The 27,694-nt window shown below is 41.6% G+C and overlaps 2 protein-coding genes across 6 annotated transcripts in view; one reads left to right on the forward strand and one right to left on the reverse strand.

Moving 5' to 3' along the window:
• Positions 1-3,096: 3,096 nt before the first annotated feature.
• LOC129845957 (leucine-rich repeat flightless-interacting protein 1-like) lies at positions 3,097-16,676 on the reverse strand. 4 transcript variants are annotated; one of them, XM_055913946.1, is made up of 6 exons: positions 16,386-16,675; positions 14,206-14,280; positions 11,806-11,847; positions 11,060-11,221; positions 8,430-8,513; positions 3,097-7,191 (listed from the first exon to the last, which is right to left on the reverse strand). In XM_055913946.1, exons 1-6 carry the CDS (start codon positions 16,482-16,484, stop codon positions 6,526-6,528), a joined length of 1,128 nt encoding a protein of 375 aa, XP_055769921.1. In that variant the 5' UTR covers positions 16,485-16,675; the 3' UTR covers positions 3,097-6,525. The 4 variants fall into 4 exon arrangements, with proteins under 4 accessions (XP_055769921.1, XP_055769936.1, XP_055769929.1 ...); XM_055913961.1 differs by lacking the exon at positions 16,386-16,675 and adding an exon at positions 16,188-16,379; XM_055913954.1 differs by lacking the exon at positions 14,206-14,280 and having other exon boundaries at positions 16,386-16,676.
• A 5,350-nt stretch (positions 16,677-22,026) lies between these two features.
• The window catches only part of LOC129845986 (growth/differentiation factor 11-like), a 50,623-nt gene continuing 44,955 nt past the window's right edge, over positions 22,027-27,694 (forward strand). Inside the window, exon 1 of one of the 2 annotated variants that reach the window (XM_055913979.1) lies at positions 22,027-22,856. In XM_055913979.1, coding sequence (XP_055769954.1) covers positions 22,442-22,856 — 415 coding nt within the window. In that variant the 5' untranslated portion in view covers positions 22,027-22,441. The remainder of the gene's footprint in view (positions 22,857-27,694) is intronic. The other variant, XM_055913987.1, reaches the window with a different exon arrangement.

The raw sequence follows: 27,694 nt of genomic DNA on the forward strand, positions 1-27,694 counted from the left end.
ATATAGAGCATTGGGAGGAAAACAAACACTAGAATAAGATTAATTTCTGTCTTATCACTTTCCAAAGTGTTTTTGTCAACACTACTGGACAGCCACTGATAAATACATGAATGATCTGAAAGTGATCCTTACGCTCTTTAGTCTTACGCATTATTATAACACTCCTTTAACCTTTCCACATTTTCATGGGTTTATTTGATATTATGATAATAATTTGGGAAAGTTGTAAGATTTTGTAAGAATGGAAGGAGATTACAGTGGCAAGAATTAATGGGCATTAATATGGAGTTGGTCCCCCTTTGCTGCTATAACAGCTTCCACTCTTCTAGGAAGGCTTTCCACTAGATGTTATTAGAACATTGCTGCGAAGACTTGCTGCGGGGAAGAGCATTAGTGAGGTCGGAAACTGAAGTTGGGCGATTAGGCCTGGCTCGCAGTCAGTGTTCCAATTCATCCCAAAGGTGTTTGAGGGGTTGAGGTCAGGGCTCTGTGCAGCCCAGCCAAGTTATCCCACACCGATCTCGACAAACCATTTCTGTATGGACCTTGCTTTGTGCATGGGGGCAATGTCATGCTGAAACAGGAAAGGGCCTTCCCCAAACTTGGAAGCACAGAATTGTCTAGATTGTCACTATATGCTGTAGCGTTAAGATTTCCCTTAATTGGACCTGAGACCTGAACCATAAAACACAGTCCCTGACCATTATTCCTCCTCCACCAAACTTTACAGTTAGCACTATGCATTCAGGCAGGTAGCGTTCTCCTGGCATCTGCCAAACCCAGATTCGTCAGTCGGACTGCCAGATGGTGAAGGGTAATTCATCTCTCCAGAGAACATGTTTCCACTGGCGGCGAGCTTTACACCACTTGAGCTGAGTGTGGCTGCTCGGCCATGGAAACCTATTTCATGAAGCTCCCAACGAACAGTTCTTGTGCTGACATTGCTTCCAGAGGTAGCTTGGAACTCTGTAGTGAGTGTTGCAACCGAGGACAGCCGATTTGTTACACGATTCAGCACTCGCCGGTCCAGTTCTATGAGCTTGTGTGGCCCACCACTTCGCTGCTGAGCCGTTGTTGCGACTAGACGTTTCCACTTCCCAATAACAGCACTTACAGTTGACTGGGGCAGCTCTAGCAGGGCAAACACTTGACCAACTGACTTGTTGGAAAGCTGGCATCCTATGACAGTACTACGTTGAAAGTCACTGAGATCTTCACTAAGGCCATTCTACTACCAATGTATGTCTATAGAGTTTGCATTGATTTTATACACCTGTCAGCAATGGGTGTGGCTGAAATAGCAGAATCCACTAATTTGAAGGGGTGTCCACATACTTTTGTATATATAGTGTACCTCCTTATGTGCATTTTAGCAGTAGGCCTATGGTCTCATGAGTCTTCTCATGTACCCCCTGTGGATAGGCCAAGTACCCTAGTACCCCTGGTTGGGAAACACTAGCCTACATGATGATATTATGGGGAAAATATTTGTCAAACAGCAGCCATGTGTCAATGATCATGTCATCAGAATAAGACTCTTGATATTTATTGGAAAGGAGCATCAAGTTCATCACCTTCAACTTTCACCACCCTGTGAAGTTCATCGTAACTTCATTCGTAGCCTAATAAATTGCATCCTTTCCCGATTAGTCGTAGCAGGAGGACCACACAACATCATTGCGTGACTTCAAATTTACTTCGATATGATGGTTATTATATCAATATAGAGGCCTGTATGACATTTTTTTACCCGACATGTACTTTACTCACACAACAAGGTTGGAAACCTGGCTAGTGTGAAGCTATTTATACCAGGGTATGGTTTGGTGCAGTGTCATAATGCTTTGACTTTTGGGGGTGAAGTAAGTGAACGGGTACACGTGCAGCTGTGGGAAGGGTGGAAGTGACCTTGTACGGGTCGGAAAAGAAGGGGTGACCAGCCACTCCATGCTCAAAGGCAGACAAATGAGTACCTTTAAAATTAATTTATACACTCAGCAGTTCTCCCAGTAGGCTACAAATAGAAGGCCAGTGGAACACATGTCATAGTGTGGGCTTATGGTTCTTGGCAAATGCTGTCAATCTGAGGACACTCAAAAAGGAAGTGACATCACATCAGTGTTTCAAGCGGTGTGGTCACACTGGGACAAAGGGATTAAGAAAGAGGCGGAGGCCAAATTTGTGTTTGCACTAAGCACACCGATCGTTTCTCCGAGAACACTTGGTCAAAACTCCCAGCAGTCCCTCCTATGGCTGCATATCAATTAGCTTTTACCACATCTTTAAGCTCATTTGCCTCTTTTATCTTAGTGGGACATTTATTCTATTGTCAGCTCTGCTTTAGTTTCTGAGTCTCTCAACAATATTATGTAGTCCCTAAAAGAGGATGTGACATAAAATGTCAAGGATATTGTTTTAACCACATCTCCTTTACTAAATGTGCAATACTAAGGTGTTCTCAGTTGGCCTATTCTACAGGGAAGGAAAGTTTTATGTTGCATTTAGAAATAGAATTTATAGAACCATGCACAGTTAACTGCAAGGCTACAGACTGTTCACGGGTGATGGTTGAACAAAATAGTGGGGTGGTAAAAACAGAGGAACTAAGACAATGAAAAGCACATTTCTTGTGGTTTGACTAAATCAATGTCCTTTATCCAATTTGCCAACCGCGACACTGCTTGTTATGTTTCCGTCCATGACAAGGCATGTTTTACCACAAACACATGGCTCACTGCAAATATTACAGTTGTAAAGTTTCATATAATCTGCTGTTTCTGTGTATCGTTTTATAAACACAAAGTAGCCTATATAATTTTCTAATGGTATTCCAATATACAATTATAAAAAGCACTATATGCCCACTGGATTTAATTTCAAGTCTTGTTTTATCAAGCTTTTTATCACAATGTGCATTTGCCCATGAATGCATATCCTGTATTGCAGTCCAAATGTCTTGTATGTTTAAGAATTAAGTGCCTTTCTTATTGAATCCTTTACTTGTTGTTTGTATTTTCTATTCATGTGCAGTTTGATAATAAATCATTATTTAACGTGACAACAGAAAACAATGTAAGATGAAATAGAAGCACGTGGCGCTGTACAAAATATTTATTCTTTAAAAGAATAGAATTCATTCAAAAAATACATACTTTCTTATCTTAACTATTTGGTGAAAATATGATAATAAAGCATAAGCATTACCACTCAGGAACATATGTTTTCCCCATATTTTTTTGTTGCCATTTTAGAACATAATATGATGCAGCAAACCCTGTCTGGAAGTGCAAATCACAAAACTAGTGCAAACTTACATTAGCAGAAGCATGCTGAAATAACACATACTTTGTGCCAAGACTGCTGAAAAACAACTTTTATATCAAAGAGATGCTTTCAGAAAAAAAATGCCTAAATGTTCAAGATAAATTGTGACATCAAGGAGCATTAGAGATAAGACACATTACCGTTCATCAACATAACAGGTAGTATTGCACGTTTAGAAACCTCCCGAGTAAAGTACATATAGTGCCTTCAGAAAGTATTCACACCCCTTGACTTTTTCCACATTTTGTTGTGTTACAGCCTGAATTTAAAATGGATTAAATTGAGATTGTGTCACAGATCTACACACAATACTCCATAATGTCAATTTGGAATTATGTTTTTATACATTTTTTACAAATTATTTAAAAATGAGTCAATAAGTATTCAAACCTTTTGTTATGGAAAGCCTAAATAGGTTCAGGAGTAAAAATGTGCTTAACAAATCAGATAATAAATTGCATGGACTTGCAATAATAGTGTTCAACATGATTTTTAAAAATGACTACCCCATCTCCGAGAGCTACTTTAACCATATCTACATGTACATTCTACCTCAATCAGCCTGACTAACCGGTGTCTGTATGTAGCCTCGCTACTGTATATAGTCTGTCTTTTTACTGTTGTTTAATTTCTTAACCTACCTTATTGTTCACCTAATACCTTTTTTGCACTATTGGTTAGAGCCTGTAAGTAAGCATTTCACTGTAAGGTCTACACCTGTTGTATTCAGCGCACGTGACAAATAAACTTTGATTTGATTTCTGTACCCCACACATACAGATAATTGTAAGGTTGCTCAGTCAAGCAATTATTTTGAAGCACAGGTTCAACCACAAAGACCAGGGATGTTTTCCAATGGTTTGCAAAGGGCACCTATTGGTAGATGGGTAAAAAAGCAGACATTGAATATCCCTTTGATCATGGTGCAGTTATTACACTTTGGATGGTGTATCAATACACCCAGTCACTACAAAAAGTACAGTCGCCCTTCCTAAGGAAAGTAAGGAAACCGCTCAGGGATTTCACCATGAGGCCAATGGTGATTTTAAAACAGTGACAAAGTTTAATGGCTGTGATAGGAGATAACCGAGGATGGATCAATAACATTGTAGTTACTCCACAATATTAACATAGATTACAAAGTGGAAAGAAGGTATCCTGTACAGAACAAACTAGGGAGTTTTTGGGGGATAAAAATAAACAGAATAGAGCTAAGAACAGGCAAAATCCTCCAGGAAAACTTGGTTACCTAAATTACCTAAAACACAAGGCCAAATATACATGGGAGTTGCTTACCAAAAAACATTGAATGTTCCCGAGTGGCTTTGCTACAGTTTTCACTTAAATCGTCTTGAATGTCTATGGCAAGACTTGAAAATGGCAAGACTCGAAAATGGGTGTACGGCAATGATCAATAACAAACTTGACAGAGCTTGAAGAATTTAAAAAAAGAATAATGTGCAAATATTGTACAATCCAGGTGTGCAAATCTCTTAGAGGCTTACCCAGAAACTCACAGCTGTAATTGCTGCCAAAGGTGATTTTAACATGTATTGACTCAGGGGGTTGAATACTTATGTAAATTAGATATTTTTGTGTTTTATTTTCCAGTAATACAATGTTATTTAATTTTTTTCCACTTTGACAGAGTATTTTGTGTAGATCGTTAACATAAATGACAATTAAATCCATTCCACTTTGTAACAACAAATGTGGAAAAAGTCAAGGTGTGTGAATACTTTCTGAAGACTATCTCCCCCAGAAACAGAAATTCAGGCAATAGAAACAGCATAGAAAACACAAATCACAAGTATCAAATTTAGGAATTATTTCAGTGTGTTTCAGTGTGCTTTCGAACTTGACATCCATTTAACCCCTACTACTAAGAGCTGCATTCTGACTTGAGATACACAAAGTCTAACACACAAAACCTAGTGTTGAAGGCATTGTACGTTTTGCCCCCAAGTTCATTTCAAACGCAGTATCTGTTGAAAATGTTCAACAAGGTAAGGATTGGAAAACAGATCCATTCCATTTGACCTCGCTAGTGTCAAACATGGACAGGAATGTTGATAAAAGGATGCGTCCCAAATTACACCCTTTTCCGTTTATATTGCCCTGGTCAAAAGTCATGCACTAAAAAGGGAACAAGGTGCCTTTGGGACTATGCAAAAATCTCCTAAGAAGATTAATAGGTAGCTATGTTTATGTAACTCTTTCCAAGTCAAAAGATTATCCTCAGATTGTGTTAATGGTTATGGGTAGAGAGAAGAAAAACAAAAGATACATTGTCCAGCAATGCCAGATACAAAATAACACATAAGGTCTACCAATTCAGTAGTTTCACTGCAACTGTCCAAACATGACCTGACAAGTAGCATGCAGTACTGTTACTGTACATATACATTATTATCAGGTATCCTTAAAGTTTTACTATTAAATGGAATGTCGTTACTTTTTCAATCATGCTAGTATCGTACTAAAGCTAGATTAAATTCAGTAAATGTATTACATCTTTCAAGTTAATCTTCCATATTCATAAAATGCATTAAGGTGAGCCAGGAAAGGCACCAAGTCCTTCTTGTAGATCAAATTAAATGTCCCTGTGAAGGCCAGTGAGGCAGTGAAAACATTATGGTTTTATACCCATAAATGGAATTATTCAAATATATAGTAGCTAGCTCCTTGGTTGCCTGCTATTGTGATTACAATCTTGCCAGCGTCTAAACTTATAAGAGCATAAAAACAACTATAATCGTCTTAATCTACGAATCACATAGTTTGCCTGTTTAGAATGCAAGAGGTCTGACATATCTGATCGTTCAGTGTACGCAAACAGTCTTGTGTGATTATCAGTCACTAAGAAACAGAGGGAGGTCATTTGCCTTTTGTCCCGAACAGCAGGGGGGGGGGGACACCTAAGTGCAACCTTGCAAGTCGTGCCAAACATGCTGAGGGAGAGAGATTGGCTTTAGAGTTGTCTGTAGACATGACTGGAATTCCACCCTGCCTGGTAGCATTAAGACAACTCCCAATATTGACTCTACCCTTCTATAGGTGTAAATGGAGAGTACAGGTCCAAGAACATAAGACGTAATAAAAAAATGGATGCACGTAAGTCGCTTCGAATAAAAGCGACGGAGCGAGAGCAGTGATCTCAGAGAAGATTTGATCCTTCGTAGCACAACAGTTCTGCAGCTCTTACGACAGAATGCAAGATTCATTGGGGTTTTTGATGCTCTTGAGTTCGTTGCCATTCGACGGATCTCCCTCATCATCTACTGGGGATCCTTCATCATGGGGCAGCCTTGGCCCGTCACCCTCTTCCAGCTCAGGCATGTCAGCGCAGGCGTCTTCGTAGGCGCTGATGCTGTCTGTGTCATTGTTCCTGTCGGGGGAGAGGTCACGCCCGTTCTCCTCCTGATTGCTCCCGGGGGTCTGGCTACCGAGTGCCAACGGCCCAAAGGTCTTGTTGACTATCTTTGTGAACTTGGTGAAGCTGTCCTGTGCCCCATCTGCTACATCCTCAGAGGACACCAGCCGGGCAACGTGGAGAGGAGAGGGCCGGGTCGGACTGTCAGAAGGCTGCTCCCTCCTCCCCTTTTTGAAGAAGGAAGCGAGCAGCCCCCCAGTGCTGGTCTCAGATGATAGCCCGTTGTTGGGCCCGAGGCTCTCACTGTCCAATCGGATAATAGAGAGAGGCGCATCTTGGCGAGAATTGTCCTCATCCCTTGGTGCATCCCTGATTTGTTCCTGTGCTTCCTTTTTGATTTTCATCTCTTGGGCTTGTTGTCTAGCCATCTCATCTTCCCTCTCCTGCTCCTTGACAAGTGTGTACACTGGGACTGCTGATATGGTGTTCCTCTCCTGTGGAACAGTATGATATAACAGCTATATTAATAATGTTCACATCAGGGTTGTGTCCCAAATGGCACCCTATTCCCAATATGGTGTACTACCTTTGACCTAGCTCTGGTCAAAAGTAGTGCAATATATAGGGAATAGGGTGCCATTTGGGACACAAACCTGTACAGACCTAAGTACAGCAGGGAAACAGGAAGAACATTTACATTTTGATTTTCATACTGTGCAACCGGATATAAAATGTCAAGGCTAGAGGTGGGTGATATGAAAACCAGATTCAACAAGTACAGTCATATAATGCTGCTATTACAAATATGAGTCCAAATCTCTGTCAAATTCATTGTATAGCCTCGTCTCTGGTACATCTTGTGCTACATTGTATCAATACATTCATAGCTTTATTTGCAGGGCTTGAGGCATTGGCTGGGAAAGTAGCCAGGCCAATTGTCACGTTACCGTTTCCTGATTGCAATAGGAAGCAGGCAAACACTGGACTTACCCAACCACAAGTCAATGCTGATGATCAGATGACCAAATTATTACAACCAAGGGCTCTCAGTCAATGCAAAAATGTTTTTGTTTGAAAATCTACTGAGGTTTCTTAAAGTGAGGAGGATATAGAATATAGAGACAGCTAGGACATATTGTTGAGCTCTTCTTAGGGGTTTAAATTGCAAACAGGCAACTCCCTTCTAATCTGCCTCAAGCCTCAGTAGCAGATAAATGGACTGTGATAGGGATGCGGGTTGAACCCTGAGGGAAATTTGTCCATCTTATATTGTGCTGTGTGCTGCTCTCTTTAGATTAGAGTACAACATGTACTCCACATGACTTTAGTCAACACGTAGCAAGTATAACTTTATCAAACATATCTCATTTTATAGGCTTTGGGCCAGAACAAATATCTGTCAATCATTTAAATTGCCCTACTTTAGGAATGATAATGCGCACGCACACACACACACACACACAGAGTGAGAATAACAGGTATGGTGGGAGATTGTCCCCCAGGCTGGAATTTCCCAGCAGCTGAAACACTTCATTCTGTCAAATTCAGCAAAGCACAGTTGAGCTGAAAGAACAAGAGAACACTCCCCTGACAAACGAAAGAGTTACGCAACTAACCAGAGCTGGCATGCAGCAACAAGCCATTAGTCACTCTTTATGCCTAAAACCAGGAAGCCTGCTGTACTTGTGTCTCTCTATGATTATGTAAGCCCATCCTCCTCATCCCCCATTACCTCTTTTAGCCTCTCCACCTCCTGCATCAGAGAACTGACAATGTCCTCCAACTTCCTCTTAGCCTCTTTCTCTCGCTCCAACTCCTACAAGTGCAGAGAGACACGTTAGCAGCGTCAGTCCATTTATGACCCATTAGATCAATTCAGCGGAGGGTAGTGAAGTGTTTTAGAGCAGTGGTTCTTAAACGGTGGGTTGGGACACACAGTTGGGTCACAGGAAATTGGACATTCCTACTGGAGCATTGCGTTGCTCCACGAGGACCTTTTTACATGTACAGTGCCTTCGGAAAGTATTCAGACCCCTTGACTTTTTCCGCACTTTGTTGTTACAGCCTTATTCTAAAATGTATTAAATAAATACAAACCCTAGGCAATCGACACACAATACCCCATAATGACAAAGTATTCAGACCCTTTGCTATGAGACTCGAAATTGAGCTGAGGTGCATCCTGTTTCCATTGATCATCCTTGAGATGTTTCTACAACTTGGAGTCCACCTGTTGTAAATTCAATAGAATGGACATGATTTGGAAAGGCACACACCTGTCTATATAAGGTCCCACAGTTGACAGTGCATGTAAGAGAAAAAAACCACGCCAGGAGGTCGAAGGAATTATTCCGTAGAGCTCCGAGACAGGACTGTGTCGAGGCACAGATCTGGGGAAGGGTACCAAAAAATGTTTGCTGCTTTGAAGGTCCCCAAGACCACAGTGGCCTCTATCATTCTTAAATGGTAGAAGTTTGAAACCACCAAGATTCTTCCTAGAGCTGGCCGCCTGGCCAAACTGAGCAATCGGGGGAGAAGGGCATTGGTCAGGGAGGTAACCAAGAACCTGATGGTCAGACGGAAGACACTCTTCAGTAAAAGGCACATGACAGACTGCTTGCAGTTTGCCAAAGGCACCTAAAGACTCTCAGATGATGAGAAACAAGATTCTCTGGTTTGATGAAACCAAGATTGAACTCTTTGGCCTGAATGCCAAGCGTCACGTCTGGAGGAAACCTGGCACCATCCATGCGGTGAAGCATGGTGGTGGCAGCATCATGCTGTGGGGATGTTTTTCAGTGGCAGGGACTGGGAGACTAATCAGGATCGAGGGAAAGGTGAACGGGGCAAAGTAGAGAGAGATCCTTGATGAAAACCTGGTCCTGAACGCTCTGGACCAGGTTCTCAGACTGGGGCAAAGGTTCACATTCCAACAGGACAACGACCCTAAGCACCTAGCCAAGATAACACAGGTGTGGCTTCGGGGCAAGTCTCTGAATGTCCTTGAGTGGCCCAGCCAGACCCCACACTTGAACCCGAACGAACATCTTGTAGAGACCTAAAAAATAGCTGCACAGCAAAACCTCTCATCCAACCTGACAGAGCTTATGAGGATCTGCAGAGAAGAATGGGAGAAACTCCTCAAATACAGGTGTGCCAAGCTTGTAACACGATACCAAAGAAGACTTTAGCCTGTAATCGCCGCAAAAAGGTGCTTCAACAAAGTACTGACTAAAGCGTCTGAATACTTAAACTACCGTTAAAAAGTTTGGGGTCACTTAGAAATACCTTGTTTTTGAAAGAAAAGCACATTTTTGGTCATTAAAATAACATGAAATTTATCAGAAATACAGTGTAGACATAGAAATTACCATTGTAGCTGGAAATGGCAGATTTTTAATGGAATATCTACATAGGCATATAGAGGCCCATTATCAGCAACCACCACTCCTGTGTTCCAATGGCACGTTGTGTTAGCTAATCCAAGTTTGTCATTTTAAAAGGCTAATTGATCATTAGAAAACCCTTTTGCAATTGTGTTAGCACAGCTGAAAACTGTTGTTCTAATTAAAGAAGCAATAAAACTGGCCTTCTTTAGACTAGTTGAGTATCTGGAGCATCAGCATTTGTGGGTTCGATTACAGGGTCAAAATGGTCAGAAACAAAGAACTTTCTTCTGAAACTCGTCAGTCTATTCTTGTCCTGAGAAATTAAGTCTATTCAATGCGACAAATTGCCAGGAAACTGAAGATCTCTTTAGATTTTCTTTCAAAAACAAGGACATTTCTATGTGAACCCAAACTTGTGAATGGTAGTGTATGCAAATGTGATATTTCATTTTTTAGTTTTTTATAAAATTAGCAAAAATTTCTTTAAAAAAAACTGTTTTTCCTTGTCATTCAGGAGTATTGTGCGTAGATTGGTGAGGCAAAAAAACGATTTTATACATTTTTGAATAAGGTTGTAACGTAACAAAATGTAGAAAAATACAATGGGTCTGAATACTTTCCGAAGGCACTGTATATTACATGTACATTCCATTTTGGCAATTTATCCAGAGAAACATACCAACCTTTAGCAGAATGCACTGACTGTAAGACAACCACATATCACAGTTATCGCAAGGGAAAACATTCTTCAATAAATTTGTCTATAAGCTATTTTTAGAGCGATGACCCTACCCTTTAGCCTCTCGGAATATGGCTTTAGCCGATTCATGGCTAGAAAGGAGTGAGTGCGTCCCAAATGGCACCCTATTCACTATATAGTGCACTCTCATTATAGGCGCTGGTCAAAAATAGTAAACTATGTAGGGAACAGGGTGCCATTTGGGAAGCATCTAGTGTGTATGACTAGGTGTACCATGGTGGCGTGGCTGGCCTCTCTCTGGGCCTCGGCCAGCATCTCCTCGGCCCCCTCCAGGGCGTCCTGCAGAACGTCCACCTGGAACAACAGAGTCTCCCGCTGCAGCTCCAGCCCACGCAGCTCCTGCAACACATCGTCGTAGCTCGCCTGCAGGTCATTCTGCATGAGAGATGTATTCATTAGTCATATCAGTGGAAGCTTGAGCAATGTATACACAGGCATATCAGCTTCATATGGCTAAGAGAAAACATTTCTGTCCCAAATGGCATCCTATTCCCTTTATAGGGTACTACTTTTGACAAAAGTGAAAAGGTTACCATTTGGCTCTCAGACAAACAATATACATTAGGCATGACAGTGTGCAGCTTCATCTAATCACACTAGCAACAACGGTGGTTTAATTAACATGTGATTTGTTCGTCAGCTGTTGGGTAATGATGTCATTGTTTTGATAGCTATTTCTGGCCCATGGTCATTCTTATCTGCGTCATACCAGGGTTTTTGTCTTCTTTATATGGCAGAGTTACTGGCATTACAACACATAATCGAACTGGAGCAAAGTTATTTCTAATATATTCCTGGGTTATTTGGTGTTAGCTTCATAAAGAGTGTGCACCCTTTGAATATGCAGCACAGACTGTGAGAATGTCTAGTTTGACATCCAGTAGAACTGGTTACACTGCTAAAATATTTAAAAAGTTATCCTGCACAACATCATTAAAACAGCTTGTGCAGATAATCACCATCTCAGGGAGTTCCATCAGTTCCTGATCTTCCTCAGACTGCTGAAATTACCAAGACAAAGGTAAATGTCAACAAGACTCATCAACAAGTAATATATGAAAAGTTAGAGCATACTCAGTACATTTAATAACAGTGATAGAATCAGAAGTAATCATGTTTAAATCACAGACCATAGTAGGCCAGCGTCCGAAATGGCACCCTATTCCCTATATAGTGCACTACTTTTGACCAGAGCCCTATGGGGAATAGAGTGGCATTTGGGCCGCAAACCTAATTACGCCAGTAGCTTCAGGCCATTTCCATGTAAAAGGATCCATGAGCACCAACATGTGAAGTTCATAGGAGCACATCAAATTTGGTGTCAAATGAAAGCTACCCAGTGTTCTAAGGCACTGCATCTCGGTCCAAGAGACATCACTACATTCACTGGGTCAATTCCAGGCTGTATCACATCCGGACGTGATTGGGAGTCCCATAGGACGGCGCACAATTGGCCCAGTGTCTTCCAGGTTTGGCCGGGGTAGGCCGTCATTGTAAATAAGAATTTGTTCTTAACTGACTTGCCTAGATAAATAAAAAGGTTACATTTAAAAAATGTTAATTACATTCTCCAGGCACCACAACTCTCCTGTTAATGTCACCTATCCCGGCTCTTACTGACACCTACCCATGAGGCCCCTCTCTTTCCATTTACTGTAACCAGCGAACTCACCCAATGAGCACCGACCGACACCGGTCCATGGACGTTGAGAAGTAGTTGAAATTTAGTCAGTCCAAATTTCAACCAATCATAGACATCTATGTATCACCAGCTTGACAATGCAAATAGTCTGGGCAGCCATTTGATTAGCTGTTCAGGAGTCTTATGGCTTAAGGGAAGAAAATGTTAAGAAGCCTCTTGGACCTAGACTTGGCTCCGGTACCGCTTGCCATGCAGTAGCAGAGAGAACAGTCTATAACTAGGGTGGCTAGAGTCTTTGACCATTTTTATGGCCTTCCTCTGACACTGCCTGGTATAGAGGTCCTGGATGGCAGGAAGCTTGGCCCCAGTGATGTACTGGGCCGTACGCACTACCCTCTGTAGTGCCTTGCGGTCTGAAGCCGAGCAGTTGCCATACCAGGCAGTGACGCAACCAGTTAGGATGCCCTCGATGGTGCAGCTGTAGAACTGTTTGAGGATCTGAGAACCCATGCCAAATCAGTCAATTGAAATAAATAAATTAGGCCCTAATGTAATGGATTTCACATGACTGAATACAGATATGCATCAGTTGGTCACAGATAGCTTAAAAAAAAGGTAGGGGCATGGATCAGAAAACCAGTCAGTATCTGGTGTGACCACCATTTGCCTCATGCTTCGCATAGAGTTGATCAGGCTGTTGATTGTGGCCTGTGGAATGTTGTCCCACTCCTCTTCAAGGGCTGTGCGAAGTTGCCGGATATTTGTGGGAACTGGTCCACGCTGTCGTACACGTAGATCCAGAGCATCCCAAACATGCTCAACAGGTGACACGTCTGGTGAGTATGCAGGCCATGGAAAAACTCTGAATACAACAGGTATACAGTGAAATGGGGCTGTGCATGATCATGCTGAAACATGAGGTGATGGGGGATGAATGGCATGACAATGGACCTCAGGATCTCGTCACGGTATTACCATCGATAAAATACAATTGTGTTTGTTGTCGGTAGCTTATGCCTGCCCATACCATAACCACAACTTCACCATGGGGCACTCTGTTCAACATTGACTTCAGAAAACCACTCGACCACACAACGCTATTCACGTGGTCTGCGGTTGTGAGGCTGGTTGGACGTACTGACAAATCGTCTAAAACAACGTTGGAGGGGGCTTATGGTTGAGAAATTAACATTCAATTATCTAGCAAAGTTGATCAACAACTTTGATGGGCATTCCTTCAGTCAGTATGCCAATTGTACACTCCCTCAAAACTTGAGACATCTGTGGCATTGTGTTGTGACAAAACTGCACATTTTAGAGTGGCATTCTATTGTCCCCAGCACAAGGTGCACCTGTGTAATGATCATGCTGTTAAATCAGCTTCTTGATATACCACACCTGTCTGGTGGATGGCAAAGGAGAAATGCTCACTAACAGGGATGTAAACAAATTTGTGCACACAATTTTAGAGAAATAAGCTTTTTGTGCACATGAAACATTTCTGGGATCTTTTATTTCAGCTCATGAAACATGGGACCAACACTTTACATGTTGCGTTTATATTTTTGTTGAGTGTACTCCTTGTGTATAGAGTTGTAAGGTTTGTTTAACTTTGCAATCAATGGTTTTGTTTGGCATACATCTAAATGTGAAAACTTGAGTCTCTGCATCATTCTGTTAGCATGGAATTGCCCTTCATCCATTACACGTTTTATACCTGACTCCCACTTCTCCTCTTGAGGGTCCCCCCTCTGCTGTCACTGTGCGTCAGACGCCTGGTCGAACTCTCCGTCTGACAAAGGAACAAAAATACATCTCAGGCAGAGCCATAATAGAGTGGCGAGGAGAAGCTCCGACGATCCTTCGTGTCAGGAAATAAAATAGTCAATAATTGTAGCCATTGGCGCTCTGTAGAGTTGCTATTTTCTTGTTGTCAGTTAAATTGTATTACTCATGATACTCATTATACTAATAATGTCTGATTTAATCACCAAATACGGTAGTCTGTTTAAAAAGGTTAAGGGTACAAGACTGTACATATCTGGCTGTTTTGGCAAAATCACTAGATATCCAGTCAAGCCAAGCGGGGAGAGGATGCCTGTTGTCACAGTTCCAAGACCAGTCAGAAACCAATTGATCTCAAAACTGAACTTCGATCCGCGTTAACTAGCAGATATCCTTCGCCAACGTCGTCATATGACAGATATCTCGAAACAATCATGACTATTCAACAAAATAAAATGATAAATAATTTTCACGTTTCTTAGTAACATGATTGTATAACTAGCAAAGTTGTTTAGACGTTGAGGGTGCCGTATTTATGAAGTTTGGAAATAAGGACAAACTAGCATAGTTCAGCTAGCCAGCTTGTTTAGCCAGGGGAAACGAGCTCCGCCCTAGTACGCAGCTGGGCGCACTAGGCTAATTTAGGATACTTTATGCACTGATATCAGGAGCTAGAGACTGAAACGAATGAATCATATTTAAGGAGCGTGAATCGATATTATAGAGTGGTGAAGAGGAGTCTACCAAGTATGGACGCAATTTCACCATACATTTTCTTTATTCAGGGTTCACTCATCGTTTCAATATTGACAGTTACAGCTGATTTCGGGATTGTATGTTTACAAAAGCGTGAGGGAATAACTGTTTGCACCTTTTTACATTGTTCCCACATCCAATAGTCAGCTGGTATATGTTAAGATGGTTTAGCAGGTCTATCAATAAAATCTATACCATCCCCAAGCCTTTTAAACAAAGTGAAGAGCAAGCTATATGATGCCGGATGCTTATTTTACATTTTACATGAGGTCTCCAGTGATGCTCAATCGAATGAGTGTCCTGCTATTGAAAATTAGCCTACATGTTATCACATACTTACATATATTTAGGGTTAAGGCTAGATCATGATGCGGGAGGATTGTTTTACAGATGGATTCATGAATGATGCTCTATCAAATGTGTGGGCTATTGCTACTGTTTAATAGCCTAGGCTACATGTCAACGCATCATTTACATTCATAGAGCATATGGATAGAAACATGGATTTCAGACAAACCTCTAGGTCCAGTTCTTATGGACTGTAGTTATACCAATAAGAAAATAAGAAAATAAACGTATGATGAACTACTGATGACTGAATTCTAACTACATTAGTCATGCAATGTGCCATCCCCATTCTAAGCACACCGTAAGGAAGCGGCCATACTTTTTTTTATTTTTTTACTTGTGCCCTAATGGGATAGACACTAGACAGAGATTAGGAGAATAAGTCATTTCTCTCTGGCGTTTAATAAGTAGCAAGCTAAACATAAGGCTATTCAGATGTGGATAGTTTGGTTACAATCAGGGCCCGACTACCGCTTTTAGAGCCCCGGTGCACCGACCTAGTCTGCATTTATCAATGTGCCATAAGGTAGCCTGATTTCAGATGAGTCCATGTAGACTAAACAGGATTATGAGGGAAATTATTCTTCTTACAAACCATATTCAATCGTTTATAAACGCTTTAAATGAACTATTATATTTATCGGACAATCGACAAGAATCGCATTATGTGTAACCGTATTCAATGTAACACCACATGCTACAGTAACACTGGGATGAGAGTCGAAATGAAAATGAGCAGTAGGGTACACAGTAGGGTTAAAAACCACAAAGTAAACAAACACCTAAAAATATAAACAGGCAGTGGCTTACTGTAAAAAGATGAATCTTCTCGACTGTAACCACTAGTAATGTTGCCAAGGCTAAGCTTCAATTGGCTAAACTTCAATGTTAGTAGGATATGCTACAATCTCAAATTACTCAATAAAAAATAGATAATTGAGAAAATAGACTGTATGCCTCATGTAAATGTCGCATTAAACAAAGACGACGTGATTTCTCGACGCTCACCTCCTTGATAATGTTGCGAAGTGACTCATCCTCGCTCACTCCCCGAGAAAGCGTCCTTTTCCTCGGTGACCCAGCTCTTTCCAATGTCCCGGAATGCATTTTTCTAGTAGCCTACGATACGCAAAAAAATATTAATACTGTTCTTAACAACTAGATTAAATGAGTGCAGTCAACAAACTGCGAAAGTTATCTTGACTCAGAAAACGTTCAGGAGGCAACCCTAAAGGCAACACAGAGACAAACAGGTTCCGCCCACGTTACCGTTTTGTTAACCTTCGCCCACAATCAGGGAGCCAGTTCATTCTGTCGCGATATCTTCATCCACACCACACAAAACATTACTCGGGTGTGTTGACTGTGGCTTGCCAATATTCTTCTCCTCAGACCATATTATAAAATCAAACTTTATTTGTCACATGCGCCGAATACAAGTGTAGACCTTACCGTGAAATGCTTACTTACAAGCCATTAACCAACAGTGCAGTTCAAGAAAGAGTTAATAAAATATTTACAAAATAAAGTAAAAAATAATAAAAAGTAACACAATAAAATAACAATAATGAAACTATATACAGGGGGTACCGGTTCCGGAGTCAATGTGCGAGGGTACAGGTTAGTCGAGGTCATTTCTACATGTAGGTAGGGGTGAAGTGACTATGCATAGATAATAAACAGCGAGTATGAAGTGTACAAAACAAATGGGGGGGGGGGGGTTAAGGAGCCATTTGGTTCAAGACTTGGCTCGTACCTCTTGCCATGCGGTAGCAGAGAAAACAGACTATGACTTGGGTGACTGGAGTCTCTGACAATTTTTTGGGCTTTCCTCTGACACTGCCTACTATATAGGTCCTGGATGGCAGGAAGCTTGGCCCCAGTGATGTACTGGGCCGTACGCACTACCCTCTGTAGCGCCTTACAGTCATATGCAAAGCAGTTGCCATACCAGGCAGTGATGCAACTGTTCAGGATGCGCTCGATGGTGCAGCTGTAGAACTTTTTGAGGATCTGGAGACCCATGCCAAGTCTTTCAGTCTTCTGAGGGAGAGGTTGTTGTCCTGGCACCACACTGCCAGGTCTCTGACCTCCTCCCTATAGGCTGTCTCATCGTTGTCGGTGATCAGGCCTACCACTGTTGTGTCGTCAGCAAACTTAATGATGGTGTTGGAGTTGTGTTTGGCCACGCAGTCGTGGGTGAACAGAGAGTACAGGAGGGGACTAAGTACACACCCCTGACGGGCCCTAGTGTTGAGGATCAGCGTTGCAGACGTGTTGTTGCCTACCCTTACCACCTGGGGGCAGCCCGTCAGGAAGTCCAGGATCCAGTTGCAGAGGGAGGTGTTTAGTCCCAGGGTCCTTAGCTTTGTGATGAGCTTTGTGGGCACTATGGTGTTGGACACTGAGCTGTAGTCAATGAACAGCATTCTCACATAGGTGTTCTTATGTCAATACTTAAGCTTTGATAGCAAAATAGACCAGTTGGTGTAACAATTGTGAGGCACAGCTGAGCATAAATATAAATAATTAGTCTCAGCAGAGGAAGGAAGAATAGCAGAGGGTCCGCCTCATGGTCCCTGCTCTCTCCTTCCTTTCCTCTGGTGAGACTGACCAGAGAGAGGGGACACAGTCTCCACCTGATGGCGAAACTCGCACAGCATCTACCTCAGGCACAAATTCATGTTGTTCCTATGACCAGAAAAAGTGAAATTCTCCTCGAAATTAAAATAGACACGACGAGCTGCTAATACTATTGATATACTTGGCTACTCATTCATTGTAGTTGCAGCGCCAGTGGAATTAGAGAGAAACGCGTGTTATGTTTTGTAATAGTGTTGAATAGAAAGTGTTGACAGTGCTGAATAAAACTTAGACATGAAGTTACTCATAAGAAAAGCAGCTCTTTGCTGTATTCTTTGACAGCCTCTCTCTGGTCATGGTTTTAAAAATTATGAAATCTCAAGTAGGCTAGTATTAAACTTTGCTGGGGCCGTGGTCGTGCAAGATGGCACACTCGATTTAGCCACAGATCTCCCGGTCCATCAGGTAGGTGGAGTTTTTGTTCTCCAGACAAATTATATGGTTCAAAATGGGAACACTTTGCCTACACATGAGAGATGCAACAGCTGCAATGTGCTTAGCCTTTGCTGAACATGTCCATAGCAGAGTATAGGCAATAAACGAATTACGACTGAATCTTATTTTAGTGCTTTCGAAAGGTGTCGGGACTGTGAGCACATTCATAGAAAATATGAAGCTGTAGGCTTTACTGAGAGTAGGCATAACTGATGGGATGTAGGATGGAATTACATATGTCTGTGTGTGCTCCTTTAGTTGTCTTGTGAAGTCTTGGGGCTATTTGTTTTACACCCTAGCCTCAACTTTTATACGCCAGCAGTCACCAACCAGTCAACTGGTCGATCACCAAACATTTCTGTCGATAAGCCAACGATAAAGGCATAAAGGCTTCGTGTTGCGCTGTCGGCGGTAGGTACACTTGAAGAATCCCTGCGCACTGGGTAGGTTAGTGTAGCCTAGTGATTGAGGGGGAACAGACAAAACAGGTTTTAGGCCTAGGCCTACTGTGGTTGCAGGGAGAGTGCATCTGTTAAACTGTTATGGTCCATCCATACCTCTTGTGGCCAAGTTACTCAACTCTCCACGTACAAGTACAAGGGAATTGTGCGGCGAAAAGTATGGGCGGGCTGGAGCTCCGATTCGCTGTCATTCGATACTTGTCAAATTGTAAAATCTTAAACCCTTACCGTGTACCAATGTTTGTCCTGTGTAAAGTCGGGCCTGTCTTTGTTTACTGAAATCCATTCTTTATAATAAAACTTTCATCAAATACAGCCATCGACCGTTTCCTCATTTCAGTTGCTCTAAAATAGGATTACCCTAGATTCAACATGCACATTCGTGCTGAGTTGGCATCTAGAAACAAGGAAAGGGTCTGTGGTTTCAAAGTGTGACATAATGTACATACTACAGTGGCCCGTTGACTCCTTTACTACTTTCACATGCAAACCAATAAACACATTTTGACATGACCAAATACCATTTTGAGAAAAAAAATGGGCCGCAAGATACAGAAATTACCATGCATTTACTAAGAAGGTACATGGTAAAATGGTAATTACACAGTATTAACCTATCAATTACTTGTTGAAATCTTTAGGATTCATTAAAGCAAGCTCCACTAGGCACCATTACATACCAAGTAGCTATTGCGTAGAATTCTTTAAAGTGTCAGAAATCCTAAATTCTAATGGAGACTACTGGTAGATGTGCTCTACCAAGGACAAGTTTGCATATGGAATATTACTAACTTCTGAATCTAAATTGTTTAACTGAAACTGCAACTGTATATTCAGCCAGTAGGTGACAGTAGTAAGCTAGTTCTGCAGTACACTACATGGTAGGCTACTCAACTGATGGACAGTCAATACCATAATTGGAACAATATTTACCATTAGGAATTAGCCAGAGATAATCTCAAAATAAGTAATTACATTGATTCAGAATATTTAGCATGTAATAGCTGGAAGTATTTATGGCAGGCAGAGGTAATGAACTTAATTTACAAGTGCATTGTAGTTGGCTTTACATACGTAGAGGCCTCAATAAAGTATTAATAATCAATTGTTTATTCCAGGATTGAGTAACAATATAACTTTAATGTTCATTGAGGAGATGAGGACTTTAGAAATAATAAAAGGGATTAATTTAAAATAATGATGGATAGAGTATATGGATTGATTGGTTGACTAATTGATCGATGTGGTTAGTTTATTGGTTAATTGCTTCATTGCTAGTTTGGAATAGTGTTTAGAAAGACAAAACATTACCAACAGGCATTTGTAACTCAAATTGAGCTACTGTATTGAAATCTAACAGTTGTTACTAATGCACTGACCATGCATATAATGGTTGAAACAAAACAAATATGGTAAGGTATGAGAGCAAATCTTTATAAAAATTTTTTTTTTTTAAGTCAGTGATAGATCACAAATTGTCTGACCAACATTGATAATTTCACAAGAGATTTTACCCAGGTTATTAAAAAAAACTAAGAGCATATTACTCCCTTATGCCTTTATGTAATAGAATACTTTGTTAACAGATTATTTAAAGCTTCAAATCATGTTTAGAAAAAGTTGTGTTGCCCTCATGGAATGTAAATCCTTGAGCGCTATGGATATATAGATATATTTAAATCAAGTGTTAGGTGCAATTGAAAATGTCATGGGACGCATTTGCTCCATTGTTTTCTTTTGTTGGCATATCCCACTCTTTTATGGAATGCATGGTTTTATCATCAGGGCCTAGATGTTTGACAGTCTATATTAGAATTTATGCTGCATTTGCACATCTTGATGTAAAATCATTGCATTAAAAGTCTTGAGGTAGTCTAACACAAAATGAGTGTCACTATTTTCAACATAATACTTCTTAAATTACAAAGGTGCTATCCCACTGCCATTTAGGACAACCTGTCACTCATGAGTCAAGTTTGAAAGTTTCACAATTCTATGGGGGCAGGCCAGGTTCAACGTATCATTTTATGCATACATTTGACTCATTTTACAAATAATATTACTGAACAAAAATATAAATGCAACATGCAACAATTTCAACAATTTTACTGAGTTACAGTTCATACAAGGAAATCAGTCAATTGAAATAAATTCATTAGGCCCTAATCTATGGATTTCACATGACTGGGCAGGGGCGCAGCCATGTGTGGGCCTGGGAGGGCATAGGCCCACCCACTTGGGAGCCAGGCCCAGCCAATCAGAATAACTTTTTCCCCACAAAAGTGCTTTATTACAGACAGAAATACTCCTCAGTTTCATCAGCTTACCGGATGGCTGGTCTCAGGAGATTGGGCAGGTGAAGAAGCCGCATGTGGAGGTCCTGGGCTGGCGTGGTTACACATGGTCTGCGGTTGTGAGGCCGGTTGGACATACTGCCAAATTCTCTAAAACAATGTTGGAGGTGGGTTATGTAGAGAAATTAACATTAAATTCTCTTGCAACAGCTCTGTTGGACATTCCTGCAGTCAGCATGCCAATTGCACGCTCCCTCAAAACTTGAGACATATGTGTCATTGTGTTGTGTGACAAAACTGCACATTTTAGAGTGGCCTTTTATTGTCCCCAACACAAGGTGCACTTGTGCAATAATCATGCAGTTTAATCGGCTTGTTGATATGCCACACCTGTCAGGTGGATGGATTATCTTTGCAAAGGAGAAATGCTCACTAACAGGTACGTAAAAATAATCGGCACAACATTTCTGAGAAATAAGAACTTTGTGCATATGAAACATTTCTGGAATCTTTTATTTCAGCTCATGAAACATGTTGTTTATATTTTTGTTCAATATATATAACAGGGACATATTAATAAACGTGAGAGAAGAGAAGGGGGAGGATAAGTCGTGGTTGAAATTTATATTCACTGCTTACCAACACTAGTTTCTTAACATAAAGAAAATAAATCATACCACTAATGACATGTAATGACTTGAAACCTTATCTCAATACAGTAATAAAATGCAAACTGGACAAACTACTCTCCAATCCATTCTCCCTTGCTCCCTCCCTCCAGCTCCTTCTTTTTCTTGACTTGGTGACAGACCTAAAAGCCTTTTGTTGGAATCTTAGCCAATGGAGACGGATTACGACACAGAGGAGCGGAGATATATAACGAGCCCTTTTAGGAGGTACTTGCACACTTTTCAATGACACATCTTAACATTCGCACCTATGGACTTAATTATTATCAGATAAGGCAACCAAAACAACTATAGCATGAAAACGGGTTATGCGTCAAATCGGTAGATAGGCTAAAGTACAGAGAAAACCCACTAGGACGCACCTACCTAGGTTTATTGCTGTCCTACAATAAAATATTTTAAGAGGCGACTCTATTGGAGTAGTTGCATATCATTGGTACCTTTGCAAGGTAAGGAAACAGGTTGTGACAAGCAACATTTCAGAGAGGTTAGAGGAAGGGATAACGCGAGCAGAAAGTTATATAGCCTGACAAGTCATCATCATGCCGAGGTATAACTTTTTGCTGTGTTTGATGGTTTATATTTGTCTGGGACTGTCCGGGAGTGACGAGCCTAATCTTTTTTTGCCACCAACGAGCGAGACTCCCACGGACGACGGGCTTTCGCTCCTCGATGAAGAAGCGGGCGCTCATGGATGTTCCGCATGCGTTTGGCGAGAGCAAAGTAAAGTCCTGAGGCTGGAGACCATCAAGTCTCAGATCCTGAGCAAGCTGCGGCTCAAGCAGGCTCCTAACATTAGTAGGGAGGTAGTGAACCAGCTGCTCCCCAAGGCACCCCCGCTCCAGCAGCTTCTGGACCATCACGATTTCCAGGGAGACGCGTCCTTTCAGGATGAGTTTATGGAGGAGGACGAATATCACGCCACTACGGAGTCCGTCATCACTATGGCCTCCGAGCGTGAGTAATTACTTTGTAAACCAATGCTAGGAGTGAGCAGCAAGTCGTCAAATATGTGGTGATTGTGATTATTATTGGCATGCTTGGACAGAGGATATCCTGGACATTTGAACATCAATAGGCCTACTTCGAATGATTTTGTGACCATCTTTTTAATCAAGTAAAATACATAACCGTTTAAATAGGACAAATTATTTCATTTAACATGGCAAGTCAGTTAAGAGCAAAATCTTATTTACAATGACGCCTTAGGGGCATAACGACGGATTTTTACCTTGTCAGATCGGGGATTCGATCTAGCAACCTTTCGGTTACTGGCCAAACGCTCTAACCACCAGGCTACCTGCCGCCCAAATGATGCAAGGTCAGCTGTTTGCTACGGCTGTCAAAAATATCTGTATGGATTAAGTGTGAACTTGAAAAATCACTAAATCAATAAAGAGCCTCATCACTCTATGACAGGTCACCAGAGTAATTAACTTTGAGTTGGTCAAGCCAATATTATTATGATTATTATTAGGCTAATATTATTCCTATTATTATTATTATTCATATGACGCATAAATGTAACTATTTTGTTCAGTCTTTCTATGTAGGCCTACATGAAGAGAAGGGATTTTTTTGGAGGATGGACTTCTAGGCTACAGCTGTGCTATTTGCTAGAGTGCCAGTACTGACAGGTCGTGCGCGGATTTAGCCTAGGTCATCTATGGGGTGTGCCCGCGGAAGTCTATAGTCTACACCAATTTATAGCATATTTTCTTAGTTTCGAATCATTTCAGGGCCAGACTTTATGTAACATACTTTTAAATAACTCTGTATCATGTTCCTATACATAGCAGTTTTGAAACCGTTGTTTCGTTTTTTTGCAAATTAGGTCACTGATCATTTGCAATTTCCGGTTGTTCTGTCATGTTTTGTGATTTGACTTTCATTAGCCGCATGACAGACTTTTGAATGCTATGCCAATGTCTGTTTGGAGTGCATAAATCAGTAATGATAATGTAGCATTTGGCAGGCAGATGTATTGCGCCGAACCTTTGCACATTATCCCTTATTTTGCATATCTTGGCCAAAATATAGCCTACAATATGATATGGTTTAAATAGCAGAGGGACAGTTTAGGCCTAATATGACCTATAAACAAGTATAAAATAACATGTTCAAATGTGGACAGGAAGGTTTGCGTATTATTACTGAGAAAAAAACACCAACATTCCCTAAAATTATAGAGCCCAGCAGCTGTGCTCTATGGTTCTTTATAAGAGGGCTCTACCGGATTCCCTGCTGTTCATCGCAGTGAGAAAAAGTGTGTCCAAAAAAGCTGCTATTGTTTCCCCCATGCAGCAGTCCCCCTCGACCGCACTTGTCTTTTAAATGCGAAGTTTATAGGCACAGCTCGTTTTTTCCCTGTGAGGACACAAAGCGAGAGAACAGTTGGGGTCGAGGGGAGTGTGTGACCTTTTCGCGGCGAATCGCCGTGGTTCAACAACATTTACACACATAATGTATTCCGCACAAGGGAACGAAAAGCCATGCAAATAATCCGTTTTTTTCCCAAGAGAGAACAAAGATAGGTTTGTGTTCCCTTAACTTCTCCTTCGATTGTCATACCAGCCTGGTCTCATAGACTAGACGTAACATAGTAAATGTAAATCCGAGATGACCAAATTAGTATGATAGGTTGGGTTTGGTATGGTTACATAAAACAGTAATGTGAATGTGTTCAAATCTCATCATGGACAACTTTAGCTTATTAGCAACTTTGCAACTACTTACTACTTTTTAGCTACTTTGCAACTGCTTAGCACAAAAGCGAACCCTAACCTTAACCTTAACCCTAACCCCTAGCTTAGCTAACGTTAGCCACAACAAATGGGAATTCGTAACATATCATACATTTAGCAAATTCATAACATATTGTATGAATTGCAATTCATAGCATACAGTACCTGCAGAAAGCATTCGGACCCCTTGACTTCTTTCACATTTTGTTGTGTTACAGCCTGAATTTAAAATTGATTAAATTGACATTTTTTGTCATTGGCCTACACACAATATCCAATAGTGTCAAAGTGTAATTATGTTTTTTGTGATTTTTACAAATGAATACAAAATGTAAAGCTGAAATGTCTTGAGTCGATAAGTATTCAACCCCTTTGTTATGGCAAGCCTGAATATGTGACTTGTTGCGTAAGTTGCATGGACTCACTCTGTGCGCAATAGAATGTTTCAAATTCAAAAAAGTACAGTGAAATGCCTTTCTTGCACACTCAAAACCCAACAATGCAATAATCAATAACAATGTATTACTAGAAAAAAGCACACAAGAAATAAGTTTAAGAAATATGGAATACACAATAAAGTAACTAAGTAAGCATACAATATACAGGAAAATATTTAAAAAGTCAGTTCCAATACCATATTTACATGCAGGGATATTGGAGTGATGGAGGTAGATATGTATAGGGGTAAGGTGACTAGGCAACAGGATATAAGATAAACAAAGTAGCAGCAGGTTACATGTGAGTGGGTGTGCGTGCGGGTGTGTAGAGTCAGTATAAATGTATGTGCATATTATGTGTGAATGAGAAAATTATGTGAGTGAGTGAGTGTTTGTGTGTGTGTGTGTGTGTGTATTGGGCCCTGTGAGTGTGCATAGAGACTGAAATACTGAAATAAAAGGTTGATAAAGATACAAGGGAAACTCGCCCCATGTAGCTATTTTGTTAGCTATTTATCAGTCGTATTGCTTGGGGATAGAAGCTTTTCAAGAGCCTGTTGGTGTCAGACTTGCACTGGTATCTTTTGCCGTGCGGCAGCAGAGAAAATATAGGGGTCCTGAATGGCAGGGAGCTCGGCCCTAGTGATGTACTGGGCTGTCCGCACAACCCTCTGTAGCGATCGAGGGTGGTGCTATTGCCATACCAAGCAGTGATGCAGCTAGTTAATATGCTCTCAATGGTACAGCTGTAGAACCTTTTCAGGATTTCCGGGCCCATGCCAAACTGTTTCAACTTCCTGAGGGGGAAGAGACACTGTTGTGTGTGTGTGTTTGGACTGTGTGTGTGTGTTTGGACCATTTTAAGACTTTAGTGATTAGGACATCGATGAACTTGAAGCTGTCTACCTGCTCCACTGCCTCCCCATCGATGGGGATGGAGGCGTGCTCCCCCCCCCCCCCCCCCCCCCCCCATTTCCTGTAGTCCACGATCAGCTCCTTGGTCTTGCTGACGTTGAGTGAGAGGTTGTTGCTCCCTGTAGGCTGACTCATCGTTTCTGGTAATCAGGCCTACCACCGTTGTGTCGTCAATGAACTTGATAATGGTGTTGGTGTCGTGGGTGAACAGGGAGTACAAGAGGGGACTAAGCACACATCCCTGTGTTAACGGTCAGCGTGGTGGAGGTGATGTTGCCTACGCTCACTACCTGGGGTCGGCTCCTCATGTCCAGGATCCAGTTGCAGAGGGAGGTGTTCAGACCCAGAATCCTAAGCTTGGTGACAAGCTTGGAGGCAATAATGGTGTTCAATGCTGAGCTGTAGTCAATGTACAGCATTCTCACATAGGTATTCCTCTTATTTAGGTGGGTGAGGGCAGTGTGGAGAGCAATTGAGATTGAGTCATCTATGAATCTGTTGGGGCGGTATGCAAATTGGAGTGGGTCCAGGGTGTCTGGGATGGTGGAGTTAATGTGTGCTATAACCAGACTCTCAAAGCACTTCATGATTACGGAATTGAGTGTTACAGGGCAGTAATCCTTGTGGCATGAAGCCTTAGATTTCTTAGGAACAGGCATGATTGTGGTCATCTTAAAACATGTGGGGATTACAGACTGGGACAAGGAGAGGTTGAAAATGACTGTGAATATGCCTGCCAGCTGTTCTGCGCATGCTCTGAGAACGCGTCCTGGAATATCGGCCTTGCGGGTGTTGACTTGATTAAAGACCCTTCTCACGTCAGCCTCGGAGAGCAAGATCACCCAGTCCTCTGGGTCGGTGACGGCCCTAACACCCGGCTCAATGTTGTTGTTGTCCAAGCGTGCATAAAATGCTTTGAATTTGTCAGATAGAGAGGCATCGTTGAGCAGATCACAGTTGGGTCTTTCTTTGTAATCCGTAATAGACTGTAGGCCCTGTCACATGAGGCAGGTGTCAGAGCCTGTGTAATAGGATTCCACATTATTCCTATATTGTCCTTTTCTTTGTTTGATGACTCTGGGGAGGTCATAGCGGGCCTTCTTGAACTTATTCCTGTCTTCGGGCGTAGCATCAGGGTTGTTTATGATAGCTCTTTAGTTTAGCGCCAACCTCAGTGTAAATCCAGGGCATTTGATTGGGGAAGCAGCGAACCCTCACCGTGGGTACAACGTCGCCAATGCATTTTCGATTGAAGCCGGTGACGGAGGTGGTTATCGGCGGAGTCTCAAAACATATTCCGATCAGCGCTAGCAAAGCAGTCCTGAAACATACCCTCTGATTCTGGTGACCATTTCTCAACGGAACTAATCGTGGGTACTTCCTGTTTCAGCTTCTGCTTGTAAACAGGAAGCAAGAGTACGAAGTCATCATCTGATTTGCCGAATGGCAGACGAGTGAGGGCCTTGTATGTTTGCTTGTGGATCGAATTGCAGTGGTCTAGGACTTTATTGGCCCTAGTGGCGTTGGAGACGTGTTGATGGAAGTTGGGCATCACATGTCTTAGTGAAGCCAAATTAAAATTGCAGGCAACCAGAAAGGCAGCCTCTGGGTGTAGGGTTTCCTGCTTTTTTATAGCCTAGTTCATTAAGCACCAGCTTGTTCTTTTTCTTGTCCTGAGGTGGAATGTATACAGCAGTCA

This window comes from Salvelinus fontinalis, chromosome 3 (assembly GCF_029448725.1).
Source record: "Salvelinus fontinalis isolate EN_2023a chromosome 3, ASM2944872v1, whole genome shotgun sequence".
Classification (NCBI taxonomy): domain Eukaryota; kingdom Metazoa; phylum Chordata; class Actinopteri; order Salmoniformes; family Salmonidae; genus Salvelinus; species Salvelinus fontinalis.